Consider the following 14,562-nt stretch of genomic DNA (forward strand, 5'->3'; position numbering starts at 1 on the left):
TATGAACATTTGTACACCCACCCACCCCCCTGACTCCCTGGTGGTTGATGCAGCCAATCAGCGAGAGTGCCAGGGCTACCGGGGCCCCTTCCCTAAGAATAGGGATGCAAAAAGACTAGACCTTTATAGCAGGAAGGTCTATTCCACTGGGGGACTACAGCTCCGCATCGCAAATCAACAGGCCATCGTGAGCAGATACGCACAGAACACCTGCGCTGCGATGGCCAAGTTTGCAGAGCTACTGCCACAGGACTCTCGCGCAGAGTTCTTGGCATTGGTGGAGGAGGGAAAGCTGATCTTCCGAGTGTCCCTACAGGCGGCATTGGATGCAGCAGATGCAGCCTCATGTACAGCGACCATGGGGGTTGTAATGAGAAGGGGCTCCTGGTTGCAGGTCTCTGGTCTGCCCCATGAGGTCTAGGAAAATCCCTTCGAGGGTTCAGCCCTCTTCTCCGATAAGACGGATAAAAGACTCCATAGTCTGAAAGACTGCAGGGCCACCCTCAAATCTTTGTGGCTCCATACCTGCGCCACTCAATGTAGGCATTTCTGGCCACAGCCTCCCTTTAGGTTCTACCAAGCTCAGAACTGCCAGGATGCTCCTCATAGGAGGAATAGGAGTGGAAGAAGGAGGCAGCACCCCTCCTCAGGCCAAGGCTTGGTCCAGCCTAAGCCACCGCCTGGCCCGAGGCCAGCCTTTTTGAGGGTGCAGTTGAGGACAGTACACCAGTGCTGAAACTGGATCCAACATTACTTACCTTTTCTTCCCGACTATTCCCTTTCTACCATGCATGGTCCCATATCACCTCAGGCTGCTGGGTGCTCCACATGGCAGAGAGGGGATATTCCATCCAATTCTGTGCCCTCCCACCTTTCCACCCCCGCACCCTTGTCCCTCTTCAGGGACCCCTCTCTCAAGCAACTTCTTATACAGGAGGTGCACTCGCTCCTCTCTGTAGGGACAGTGAAGAGGTTCCTCAGGAGCAAAGGGGCAAGGGCTTCTACTCCTGGTATTTCCTAATACCGAAAGCCAAGGGTGGGCTCAGGCCCATCCTAGACCTGCGAGAACTCAACAAGTTCATCAAAAAACTCAAGTTCTGCATGGTCTCTTTGGCCTCCATTATCCCCTCACTGGATCCAGGAGACTGGTATGCTGCCCTCAACTTGAAGGACGCATACTTTCACATGGTGATAAATTCCACCCCACAGAAAATACCTCAGGTTTGTGGTGAACAACAGCCACTATCAGTCTCTAAGGTGCCACAAGTACTCCTTTTCTATCAGTTTACTGTCCTCCCATTTGGCCTGTCGGTGACATCTCAGGTGTTCACCAAGTGCATGGCAGTCGTGGCGGCGTACCTGCGCAAGCGGCAGGTACAGGTGTTCCTGTACCTCGACGACTGGCTGCTCTAAGGCCACTCCAGATCTCAAGTGGAGGCTCAGGTCAGCTTCATAAGGACGTTCGACAAACTGGGTCTCCTTCTAAATGATGCCAAATCGACACTGTCCCCTGTTCAGAAGATAGAATTTATATGGGCAGTCCCAGACTCGACTCAAGCCAGAGCATACCTCCCAGAAGCCAGGTTTCTGTCACTGGGCAACATCATACGGGGCCTCAGGCAGTTCCCCACCACTACAGCAAGGAATTGCCTGAAGCTTCTAGGGCACATGGCTGTTTGTACCTATGTAGTACAGCATGCCAGACTCAGGCTTTGCCCACTTCAGTCATGGCTAGCATCAGTATATCGACCAGTTCAAGACTCTTTGGACAGTATCATAACCCTGCCTCACCCGATACTAGACTCCCTCCTGTGGTGGCTCATCCTGCAGGTAGTATGTACAGGGGTCCCCTTCACCAGCCCACAGCCATCCCTCTCATTAGTGACAGATGCATTAGATTTGGGATCGGGGGCACATTTGGGAGACCTGAGGACACAAGGCCTCTGGTCTCAGGCAGACCTTGCTCTGCATATCAATCTCAGAGGACTGAGAGTGGTGCGCTTGGTGTGTCAGGCTTGCAGAGTCCATATATGAGGGAGATGTGTATCAGTCTTCATGGACAACAGCATGGCAATGTTTTATATCAACAAACAGGGGGGTGCATGCTCCTCTCCCCTGTGCCAGGAAGCCCTCATGCTGTGAGACTTCTGTGTAGAGCACTCGATACACCTGTAGGCATCATACCTCCCTGGGATACAGAACTAGCTGGCGGACAGTCTCAGCAGGTCTTTTCACGGCCTTGAGTGGTCCCTCTGGCTGGACAAAGTGAGCTCAATCTCCCAACACTGGGGCTTTCCCCAAATAGACCTGTTCGCCACACGGCGCAACAGAAGTGTCAGCTATTCTGCTCCTTCCTGAATCACAGCCCAGGCTCCATCGCAGATGCGTTTCTACTTCCGGGGGGGGGGGAGGGCGTCTCCTATATGCGTTCCCGCCGGTCCCTCTCATTCACAAGGTGCTCCTCAAGATCTGCAGGGACCATACAGACTATACCCGGAAGTACGATAGCCTATCCCAGCTTGGGACCTCAATCTGGTCCTTTTCAGACTTATGGGATCACCATTTGAGCCATTGGCAACATGCTCCCTGCTTTATCTCTCATACAAGGTGGCATTTCTGGTAGCGATAACCTCAGCTAGGAGGGTGTCTGAGCTCAGGGCCCTAACATCAGAGCCCCCTTACACTGTATTCCCTAAGGACAAGGTTCAGCTCAGACCCCACCCGGCTTTTCTCCCAAAGATCGTCCCCCAGTTTCACATCAACCAGGACATCTTCCTCTGAGTATTCCACCCTAAACTGCATTCCAGCGGCAGGGAATGGAGGCTTCACTCACTGGATGTCCGCAGGGTGCTAGCCTTCTATATTGAGAGAACGAAACCGTTCCGAAGGTCCATCCAGTTATTCTTGGTGGTGGCCAGTAGAATGAAAGGCCTCCCTGTCTCATTGCAATGTATCTCATTGTGGATCATGTCATGCATTCAGGACTGCTATGACTTGACAAAGGTGCCCGCTCCCCTGACCACCGCACACTCCACCAGGGCTCAGGCCTCCTCAGCAGCATTCCTGGCACAGATCTCCACACAGGAAATCTGCAGGGCAGCAACATGGTCCTCTATACACACTTTCACCATGCACTGTGTGATCACTCAGCAGGCCAGAGACGATGCGGCCTTCGAATGAGCAGTGCTCCAATCAGTGGATGACTCCGACCCCACCTCCTGAACTTAGGCTTGTGAGTCACCTGATTGGAATGGACATGAACAAGCACTCGAAGAAGAAAAAATGGTTACTCACCTTCTCGTAACTGTTGTTCTTTGAGATGTGTTGTTCATGTCCATTCCAATACCCACCCTCCTACCCCTCTGTTGGAGCAGCCAGCAACAAGGAACTGAGGAGGTGGTTTGTTGGCAGGGCCCTATATTGGGTGCCATGAAGGTGCAACTCTAGGGGGCGCCCAGGCCGACCCTACGGATGCTGCTAAGGGAAAAATCTTCCAGCTGGCATGCACTCAGTGCGCACACACCTGATTGGAATGGACATGAACCGCAGATTTCAAAGAACAACAGTTATGAGAAGGTGAGTAACCATTTTTTCCCCTTTCAGCTTAAAAGTCACAAGAATAGACTCAGAAAAAGAAAGCCACAGGGATTTGTTTGAAGTTGTAAAAAAAACACAAAGAAGAGGTGATGAACTTTCAGGAAATCTGGAAAGCCCAATTAGAGCAAAGAGAGGACTGACCTACCCTCTAAATGATCTACTTATTTTGGCCCTCTTCGCTTGAGACAATAAGTTTGGAGGGAAGAAGATGCAGGAAGGCAAAACAGAAAACTTCCTGAGGAATTTAGTCAAAAAATTGAAGTATATTTTAATGCATTAAAATAAATGTACATAGCGCATTAGGCAACTCCCCATGACATGTGATGGCTTGGGTATAAAATCTAAAAAGAAAATGAAAAAATACCGCTCCCTCCCAAAGAGATTTATCACAAGACCTAGCCCTAAGCAAGGCCAAAAAGTTTGAAGCTTTTCCAGCTCCAAGCATCTGTTTGTTTTTTGCTGACAGTCTTGAGGAGTCAAATTTTTATAGAGTCCTCAACTTGATTTCTAAGGCCCTGATCCTGCAATGGGCACTTTGTGTATGGATCCCTGAACCTGCATAGAGCCCCCCGACTTTCCCGGGACCCTGCATGAGTGCAAACGCCAATCAATGTGGAGCTCACTTGCAATCACAATGTTTCATGTCTGCTCATTAGATTAACTCCCCGCACAGAACTTACAAGCACAAACATTTATGCAACGACTCAGGTCATTGTGCATAATTGATGGCAGAAGCTTAGAAACTTTTTGATCTTTAAATTGACTGACTAATTTAGAAAAGAACAAATTGATATAAGTGAAGATAGATTTCTCTTTGGCTGTCCTGTCATTTCCTTAACAACCTAAAGGATAAGTGCACTAATGTCCTGCACAAAGACTGACAAAATGGACTTTGTGCAGGAAACCATGAGTGGCTTGGGGAAGGGCAAAATGACAAGGGTTTCTGTCCACTGGATTCATGTAATTACAGACCCAATTACTTTGCTTGATGTGTCCCTTGACCTGTTCTCCTCTGTGGTGGTCTCTGGAGAGCTGGACCCCAGGTTTGCTACACAAGGCTTTGTCTTCCAACCCTGGCACATCAGAACCATAGCAGTTCTGTTGGGATCTTCTACATCCTCTGCACCTCCTGGTGATTGCTTTCTACCTGCATTTAAAATGAATGTTTAGTTACTGCTGGTGGCATGGTAAGTGAGTCACAGACTCCTATTTCTGAGAATCTTGGATGGTTTTATAAACTCCTGGCTCATATTTTGCAACTGAAGTTCTCAATATTAGCTTTGTGTAATGAAGATTTTTATAACATCCCACCTCCATCTCAAGTAAGTATGCATGTGCCTTGAAGTCCAACAGGCATCTGTGAAAATGGCATGCATTTTGGAATGTCCTTAAATACAGATGCTAACTTTTCTGGTGATTGCCTGAGAATGATTATGTGGCAGGTCAGTAAGTTCCAGTGTGTTCATGAGTCATAGACAATATTTTGATGTTAAAGGTCACTAACAAGTTAAATACTTCGCTAAGTTTCTTTGACATGATGAGATGGAGTGTTTCATTTTTGGAGAGTTAAATTTCCCAGGAGATTGGACTCCAGTTGTGTGAAATGCAATAAAATCAGGTGGCTAGAAGGGAAAAAGCTTTTAAAGTTGAACTTAGGAGTTTTTCCTTTAAAATAAAGGATTTTATGTTTGTGAAGACTATAGGAAGATGCATAAATACTAACAAACACATGTAATAGAAAGTATGGGAATTACAGTCCCTCTATGTTTTGCCTCCCCAAGAGACAAGCCTATGCTGCAATTTCAGAGAAAGACATCTCACAATGCGAAGGTGTTCAGATCCCTAGTTCTGCTTTGACCTATTTTAAAGACAGAGCTCAGATTCAAAATTTTTGTCTGGATTTTGAAGAGTCCCCAAGGTTTGGCATTGTTCTGGTCTGGGATTTTGATTCAGGGCCATCACTAGTGTAAATAAAGGAATCCAGAGCCACTTTTGCATTAGACATCTTCAAAACCACCCAGGTCTAGTTTATTATCCTTGCCTTTACTGTTGGTTAGACTGGGTTTGATGTCTCAGCTTGCGTTGTGGGGAGTGAGGAGTGCGGGGAGGAGTCTAATGGAGTGTATGCTGGAAGAGCAGCAGCAGCCTTTGAAACAGGGAAGTATGAGCCTCTCCCACACCAGTCTAGCAGAGAGCAGGGGAGAGGAGATGATGCCAGGGCTCAGCATTCACTCTTGCTCCCTCCCCTTCCTGCTACCAGTTGCTCTAGCCTGGATCAGTAAATTCACTCTCAGCAGGGTTAGAGAGTCGAGGAAGGCTCTTTATGCCCTTCCTCCTTTGTTCAATTGTGAAGAGCCAGCTAAAATCTGCCCCTAAATGCACAGCAAATGCTATACATCTCTGCAACCTAACAAACTGATAGAAGTTAGAAAAGGATCAATATCTATCTGAATGAGTTTGCCACTCAGTAACATCTCTTTGCCCTGGTCTACACTAGGACTTTAGGTAGAATTTAGCAGCATTAAATCGATGTAAACCTGCACCCGTCCACACGATGAAGCCCTTTATTTCGACTTAAAGGGCTCTTAAAATCGATTTCCTTACTCCACCCCTGACAAGTGGATTAGCGCTTAAATCGGCCTTGCCGGGTCGAATTTGGGGTACTGTGGACACAATTCGACGGTATTGGCCTCCGGGAGCTATCCCAGAGTGCTCCATTTTGACCGCTCTGGACAGCACTCTCAACTCAGATGCACTGGCCAGGTAGACAGGAAAAGAACCGCGAACTTTTGAATCTCATTTCCTGTTTGGCCAGCGTGGCAAGCTGCAGGTGACCATGCAGAGCTCATCAGCAGAGGTGACCATGATGGAGTCTCAGAATCGCAAAAGAGCTCCAGCATGGACCGAACGGGAGGTATGGGATCTGATCGCTGTATGGGGAGAGGAATCCGTGCTATCAGAACTCCGTTCCAGTTTTCGAAATGCCAAAACCTTTGTCAAGATCTCCCAGGGCATGAAGGACAGAGGCCATAACAGGGACCCGAAGCAGTGCCGCGTGAAACTGAAGGAGCTGAGGCAAGCCTACCAGAAAACCAGAGAGGCGAATGGCCGCTCTGGGTCAGAGCCCCAAACATGCCGCTTCTATGATGAGCTGCATGCCATTTTAGGGGGTTCAGCCACCACTACCCCAGCCGTGTTGTTTGACTCCTTCAATGGAGATGGAGGCAATACGGAAGCAGGTTTTGGGGACGAAGAAGATGATGATGAGGAGGAGGTTGTAGATAGCTCACAGCAAGCAAGCGGAGAAACCGGTTTTCCCGACAGCCAGGAACTGTTTCTCACCCTGGACCTGGAGCCAGTACCCCCTGAACCCACCCAAGGCTGCCTCCTGGACCCAGCAGGCGGAGAAGGGACCTCCGGTGAGTGTACCTTTTAAAATACTATACATGGTTTAAAAGCAAGCATGTGAAAGGATTACTCTGCCCTGGCATTCGCAGTTCTCCTGGATATACTCCCAAAGCCTTTGCAAAAGGTTTCTGGGGAGGGCAGACTTATTGCGTCCTTCATGGTAGGACACTATACCACTCCAGGCCACTAACACGTACTCGGGAATCATTGTACAACAAAGCATTGCAGTGTATGTTTGCTGGCGTTCAAGCAACATCCATTCATGTGTTATCCTCAGGAGAGTGAGATATAATCCATGGTCACCTGGTTGAAATAGGGTGCTTTTCTTCAGGGGACACTCAGAGGAGCCCATTCCTGCTGGGCTGTTTGCCTGCGGCTGAACAGAAATGTTCCCCGCTGTTAGCCACAGGGAGGGGGGAGGGTTGAGGGGGTAGCCACGCGGTGGGGGGAGGCAAAATGCGACCTTGTAACGAAAGCACATGTGCTATGTATGTAATGTTAACAGCAAGGTTTACCCTGAAAGAGTGTAGCCAGTGTTTTATAAAATGTGTCTTTTTAAATACCGCTGTCCCTTTTCTTTTCTCCACCAGCTGCATGTGTTTCAATGATCACAGGATCTTCTCCTTCCCAGAGGCTAGTGAAGATTAGAAAGAAAAAAAAACGCACTCGAGATGAAATGTTCTCCGAGCTCATGCTGTCCTCCCACACTGACAGAGCACAGACGAATGCGTGGAGGCAAATAATGTCAGACTGCAGGAAAGCACAAAATGACCAGGAGGAGAGGTGGCGGGCTGAAGAGAGTAAGTGGCGGGCTGAAGAGAGTAAGTGGCGGGCTGAAGAGAGGGCTGAAGCTCGAATGTGGCGGCAGCGTGATGAGAGGAGGCAGGATTCAATGCTGAGGCTGCTGGAGGACCAAACCAGTATGCTCCAGTGTATGGTTGAGCTGCAGCAAAGGCAGCTGGAGCACAGACTGCCACTACAGCCCCTGTGTAACCAACCGCCCTCCTCCCCAAGTTCCATAGCCTCCACACCCAGACGCCCAAGAACGCGGTGGGGGGGCCACCGGCCAACCAGCCACTCCACCACAGAGGATTGCCCCAAAAAAAGAAGGCTGTCATTCAATAAATTTTAAAGTTGTAAACTTTTAAAGTGCTGTGTGGCATTTTCCTTCCCTCCTCCACCACCCCTCCTGGGCTACCTTGGTAGTCATCCCCCTATTTGTGTGATGAATGAATAAAGAATGCATGAATGTGAAGCAACAATGACTTTATTGCCTCTGCAAGAGGTGATCAAAGGGAGGAGGGGAGGGTGGTTAGCTTACAAGGAAGTAGAGTGAACCAAGGGGCGGGGGGTTTCATCAAGGAGAAACAAACAGAACTTTCACACCGTAGCCTGGCCAGTCATGAAACTGGTTTTCAAAGCCTCTCTGATGCGTACCGCACCCTCCTGTGCTCTTTTAACCGCCCTGGTGTCTGGCTGCGCATAACCAGCAGCCAGGCGATTTGCCTCAACCTCCCACCCCGCCATAAACGTCTCCCCCTTACTCTCACAGATATTGTGGAGCACACAGCAAGCAGTAATAACAGTGGGAATATTGGTTTCGCTGAGGTCTAACCGAGTCAGTAAACTGCGCCAGCGCGCCTTTAAACGTCCAAATGCACATTCTACCACCATTCTGCACTTGCTCAGCCTGTAGTTGAACAGCTCCTGACTGCTGTCCAGGCTGCCTGTGTATGGCTTCATGAGCCATGGCATTAAGGGGTAGGCTGGGTCCCCAAGGATACATATAGGCATTTCAACATCACCAACAGTTATTTTCTGGTCTGGGAATAAAGTCCCTTCTTGAAGCTTTTGAAACAGACCAGAGTTCCTGAAGATGCGAGCGTCATGTACCTTTCCCGGCCATCCCACGTTGATGTTGGTGAAACGTCCCTTGTGATCCACCAGAGCTTGCAGCACTATTGAAAAGTACCCCTTGCGGTTTATGTACTCGCCGGCTTGGTGCTCCGGTGCCAAGATAGGGATATGGGTTCCGTCTATGGCCCCACCACAGTTAGGGAATCCCATTGCAGCAAAGCCATCCACTATGACTTGCACATTTCCCAAGGTCACTACCCTTGATATCAGCAGATCTTTGATTGCGTGGGCTACTTGCATCACAGCAGCCCCCACAGTAGATTTGCCCACTCCAAATTGATTCCCAACTGACCGGTAGCTGTCTGGCGTTGCAAGCTTCCACAGGGCTATCGCCACTCGTTTCTCAACTGTGAGGGCTGCTCTCATCTTGGTATTCATGCGCTTCAGGGCAGGGGAAAGCAAGTCACAAAGTTCCATGAAAGTGCCCTTACGCATGCGAAAGTTTCGCAGCCACTGGGAATCGTCCCAGACCTGCAACACTATGCGGTCCCACCAGTCTGTGCTTGTTTCCCGAGCCCAGAATCGGCGTTCCACAGCATGAACCTGCCCCATTAGCACCATTATGCATGCATTGGCAGGGCCCATGCTTTCAGAGAAATCTGTGTCCATGTCCTGATCACTCACGTGACCGTGCTGACGTCGCCTCCTCGCCCGGTAGCGCTTTGCCAGGTTCTGGTGCTGCATATACTGCTGGATAATGCGTGTGGTGTTTAATGTGCTCCTAATTGCCAAAGTGAGCTGAGCGGACTCCATGCTTGCCTTGGTATGGCGTCCGCACAGAAAAAAGGCGCGGAATGATTGTCTGCCGTTGCTCTGACGGAGGGAGGGGCGACTGACGACACGGCTTACAGGGTTGGCTTCAGGAGGCTAAAATCCACAAAGGGGGTGGCTTTACATCAAGGAGTAGTTCAGGCAGGACTTCACGGAGGGTTCCAATAAGAAATGGTGCACCTAAGTTATTGTTCTTATTGGAACAAGGAGGTTAGCCTGGCCTCTGATTGATACATGGCTAGATCTACCTCGCAGCACCTTCTCTGTGAGTGACTGCAGTGTGACCTAGAGGAATGAGTCCCCTAGACAGGGCAGGAGGCAAATGAGTACAAAACAAATCTGGTCTATTTCTTGTTTTGATCCACTCCATCTATCTTTTACATCTTTGGCTGGCAGCAGACGGTGCAGAAGGACTGCAAGCCATCCACATCTCATGGCTGCTCGGCAGAAGATGGCACAGTACGACTGCTAGCCATCCTCATCTCTTGCCTGCCTGGCAGAAGATGGCACAGTATGATTGCTAGCCATCGTCATCTCTTGCCTGCCCGGCAGAAGATGGTACAATACGATTGCTAGCCATCGTCATCTCTTGCCTGCCCGGCAGAAGATGGTACAATACGACTGCTAGCAATCCGTATTGCCTGCCTGCTCACCATTAGACGGTTCAATACGACTGACTGCAGGACTAAAGAGAATGACCTGGTCAAGTCACCAAAAATTTAGTCCCTGCGCCCATGTCTGCCCAGGCGCTCCCAGCCGACGTGGCCAGGAGCACCTCGGACATGACGAGGACGGGTACCAGTCATACTGCACCGTCTGCTGCCAGAAGGCAATGGGTTGCTGCTACTGTGTAGCAATGCCGTACCGCGTCTGCCAGCACCCAGGAGACATACGGTGACAGTTACCTGAGCGGGCTCCATGCTTGCGGTGGTATGGCGTCCGCACAGGTAACTCAGGAAAAAAGGCGCGAAACAATTGTCTGCCCTTGCTTTCACGGAGGGAGGGAGGGAAGGGGGGGACTGACGATATGTACCCAGAACCACCCGCGACAATGTTTCAGCCCCATCAGGCATTGGGATCTCAACCCAGAATTCCAATGGGCAGCGGAGACTGCGGGAACTGTGGGATAGCTACCCACAGTGCAACGCTCCAGAAGTCGACTCTAGCCTCGGTACTGTGGAAGCACTCCGCCGAGTTAATGCACTTAATGCACTTCTGTGGGGACACACACACTCGAATATATAAAACCGATTTCTAAAAAACCGACTTCTATAAATTCGACCTTATTCCGTAGTGTAGACATACGCTTTGGGTACTAAGCCTTTGCTCCTAAGCTTGCTTGCTGGCAGTCAGCTTGGAAACTGAAAGGCCAAACTGCTCTGATCAGACCAGCTTGACTGCTTTCCTGTCTGATAATGCAATTTTCTGTTTGTAATGTCTCTGTGTGGATCTTGTATGAAGTGTTGCCCCACAGCAGCAACCCATTCTATATCAGGCTCTTGGACTGGAAAGTGATAGCACTTCCACTCCCTGTGTTCTGAGACCAGGCAGGAACCAGCTGCCTGGTTGTCTCCAGGCTGCTCTAATTTATGCTTTGCTTCCCAGAACATCCTGTGGGTCTCAGGGAGCAGCTAATAGACAAACTACAGTATGCTCTGGCCACACCCTTTCCCTGCCACCGACAATGGGGGCTAGGAGCAGCTTGTACATGAATCAGAGTTGGGGATATTTTCTGGGAGTCTTTTCCTCCCACTTCAAGATACCTTTACACTGTCAGAATGGCATAGATGGGCCTTGGTGTGCAAATGAGAAGAAGGTCCGTACACTCTTCTTCTTCTGAATTGTGTGCTGCCTGAGCTGCTGAGGAGTGAGCTGGAAGCGCAACCCAGTCCTGTGCTAGAAGTTAGATATGGGAGACTGGTTATTGCTTGATCTTAGGGAAGAGCGATATCTGTGGCAGTAGCCCACATCACTGAATAATCCTATCTACTTAATCAGTGTTTTGAATCTTGAGGGAGCTAGGAGGTTTTAAAATGGGAAATCTAGAAGAACCACAAAGGGATTGTCATGACTCAAGTGAGGTGTCTTATTTATTCTTTTATCCTCTTTCAATGGTGCAACTAATCGAATGTTTGTATATCAGACACTCCTTATATGCCTGTGTGATACCATTTCCTTTACACCTACACATTCTGACTATTTCTTCAGAATGAAATTCTGTTGATAGTTTCAAACTACCCAGTTCATAGTACACATTATGTACATCAATGATTTCTTGTTGTTAGGGTGACGATACCTCCTGTTTTGGACGGGACACTCCCTTTTTTTAAACCCTGTCCCAGCCTTCCCAACTTTTTTGCAAAAGTGGGCATTTGTCTCATTTGCTTTTGCCAACTTGATCAGTGGGCAAGATTAAACAGGAAAAAAGCCCACTTTTGTCAAAGTGGGGTGTGGAGGAATCGTGGGGGAGGCAGGGCTCAGATGAGCTACGACACCAGTCCTGCGTGGCGAGGGGAGGGCTCCGGATGAGTGGCTTGAGCTAGCCCCATGTGAGGGGTGTGTGTATGTATGTGTGTGTGGAGGGGGGGGCTTGGCTCAGGCTATCCCCAAGCAGTGTCCTGTTTTCCTTTTGGGAAATATGGTCACTCTACTTGTTGTGCGCATGGGGCAGGCCCGCTGTTAGTAAATTTGTTTCTTTCCTGTGGATTCTAAAAATCTTTGTCATACAGGGTGAAATTAAGCTCCATAGAGAGGGACAGCATAAAACCAATGCACCACTGAAGTATCACTTAGTCCCTATATCAGGAGTGGTGCACGTACCATTTGCTGGCCCATTCACAGAAGGATGAAATTCACTCTCAAAGCAGATTTTCTTCAAAACTAAGTTTCAGAATCTGGGGGAATAAATAATATTTTGCACTTGACTCCTCCTCCAACAACCTGAAAACATTTTATGAACATTAAACAAACCTTGCCACACTTCCTGTGCAGGAAGTAGTATTGTATCGATACTACAGATGGGTAAATTGAGGCAGTGTTTGAATCACTTTCTTACCAGACCTGGATCAGTTATTTTGACTTCCACTCTCCTTCTCTAACCACTACATCAGTCTCTAGTTAGGCTTTCCATAAGTTCTTCATGCCCTTATATTTATTTTACAGAGTATGAGAAGGAGAGTGGATTTTGTTGTTTCTATTTTTAAGTGCTTGGGATGCATTCACATATTAAGATTATATATTCCCTATCACAACATGAGTAGAAAGTGTTTACTCAGCCCTTGTTCTTCCTCTCCTCTTTTTTTCTAACATTTTGATCCACACTAATCTTGTTAAACAAGCTTTTAACTTAGTTTTCTTTTGTCACTTTACAGCAACTGTGGACAATACATTTCATTCTATCTCTCATCTGATTATCCCTTTTATCCAGCTCTGTAGATATCATCTTAAATCTGTTCTGGTGAATTGCATTGACTTCTGTGCAATCACATCATTGATAAATTTGACTCATCCTCTTTTCCCTTTGGGTTTTAACCTCATAGCTGTTCCTCACAAAATCCTGCACTGTTTCCATTTTACTCTAGGGAATCTCCACAGACTCTCTTTAGGTGCTTTAAGGATGAGGTAGTAGTGTATTTTATGTGTCAGATGGCATTTTCTCTCTGATTCCTTGAGCTATACATTTAAATAAATCACCTAAAGCCATACCCACTGAATCTGTGTTTTAATGGATTATTTCTTTGGCAGGCGACTCCAATGAAAACCAAAGGGTTGCAGGATATGATTTAAGTATGTTACACTCTTCACTCTGAGTCAGTAATAAACTCATGCCACAACATGACCCTAGATAAGCCATGTCCCTTAAGTAGTATCTTTTAGATGAGGTGTTAAAATTAAGGCCCTGACCAATGATCTGTCAATTTCAAATAAACCTATTGTTAGGTCTGTTAGGTTAATGACATTCCACGTATCTAAGACAAACCTGAAATTTCGGTTGCAGATGGTATTCTTCTTTCCCTGTCCTATACTGTTATGTAGAGTTTCTGTGCTTTTTAAATTGGTGAGTCATTGCACCCTAAAGGAGCATTTCAGCTGTACATTAAATGCACACACAGTGAGATTCTAAAGCATAAATCATGTTTATTACAGTAGTGACGAAGGGGCATCGAAGAGTGTGGCCCCATTTTTCTAGGCACTGTGTAAAAACAGAGTAGTAGATGGTCCCTGCCCCAAAGAATTTACAATCTAAATAGACACACAGACACAGGGCGGGGGAAGGGACAGAACACACAAGCAGAGTGAACTATGTGATGGCAGAAAATTTCATGCTAGTGCCACAAGATTTTTGCTGTGGGTTGAGTTATGAGGGGATCAGCTAAATGGAAGGGGATTAAAGTGACAGGGTGTGGAGAAGAGGGAATAAAGGGCAGGTGTGGAATGAAACTGAGGTGAAGAGATTGTGAGGTATCAGGTGGAGGAGACAGCTGGAGCAAAGAGTCAGCACAGGTCAGAGTCCAGCCCAAACTGTAAAAGTTCTCAGTGGCCGAAGGTCCCCTGCTTTGGCTGCTTCTGTTCCTACTGGATGGATCCTCTCTGTAGTTTTCCCAAAAGGCTACATGGTTGAGGCAATGGGATATACCACCTGGGACCTAGTGCCTGCAGGCTTAGGGTAGAGATCTCCCCTGCCCAGTTCTGGGTCCAAGAGGATGCTGGAGGGAGGTCTGACCCTGGCTGAGCCCCGTTTTACCCTCTCTCCCTGCAGTACAGCAGTCCCTGCTTTGGATGCTTCTGCTGGCTGGAGTCTCTGGCTGGCTCCTCTTTGCAGTTTTCCCCCCAGGCCACAATACAGGAGTAAGTTTTATGCACATATCC

At 48.2% G+C, this 14,562-nt stretch overlaps 1 protein-coding gene across 1 annotated transcript; it reads left to right on the forward strand.

Annotated features, from left to right (window-relative positions):
• Positions 1 to 220: 220 nt before the first annotated feature.
• On the forward strand, positions 221 to 12,862 carry LOC141991309 (uncharacterized). Its single transcript, XM_074959620.1, has 4 exons — positions 221 to 347; positions 6,765 to 7,016; positions 7,596 to 8,055; positions 12,856 to 12,862. The coding sequence occupies exons 1-4, from the start codon at positions 221 to 223 to the stop codon at positions 12,860 to 12,862; spliced, it is 846 nt and encodes a 281-aa protein (XP_074815721.1).
• Positions 12,863 to 14,562: the final 1,700 nt, after the last annotated feature.

This window comes from Natator depressus, chromosome 7 (genome assembly GCF_965152275.1).
Source record: "Natator depressus isolate rNatDep1 chromosome 7, rNatDep2.hap1, whole genome shotgun sequence".
In the NCBI taxonomy this organism is placed as follows: Eukaryota; Metazoa; Chordata; order Testudines; family Cheloniidae; genus Natator; species Natator depressus.

Coding starts and splice junctions, on each gene's coding strand:
- LOC141991309 (XM_074959620.1), top strand. CDS start 221: ATGGCCAAGTTTGCAGAGCTACTGCCACAGGACTCTCGCGCAGAGTTC. Junction 348..6,764: donor TGCAGCAGATGCAGCCTCAT/GTACAGCGACCA, acceptor ATGCCATTTTAG/GGGGTTCAGCCACCACTACC. Junction 7,017..7,595: donor AGGCGGAGAAGGGACCTCCG/GTGAGTGTACCT, acceptor TTTCTCCACCAG/CTGCATGTGTTTCAATGATC.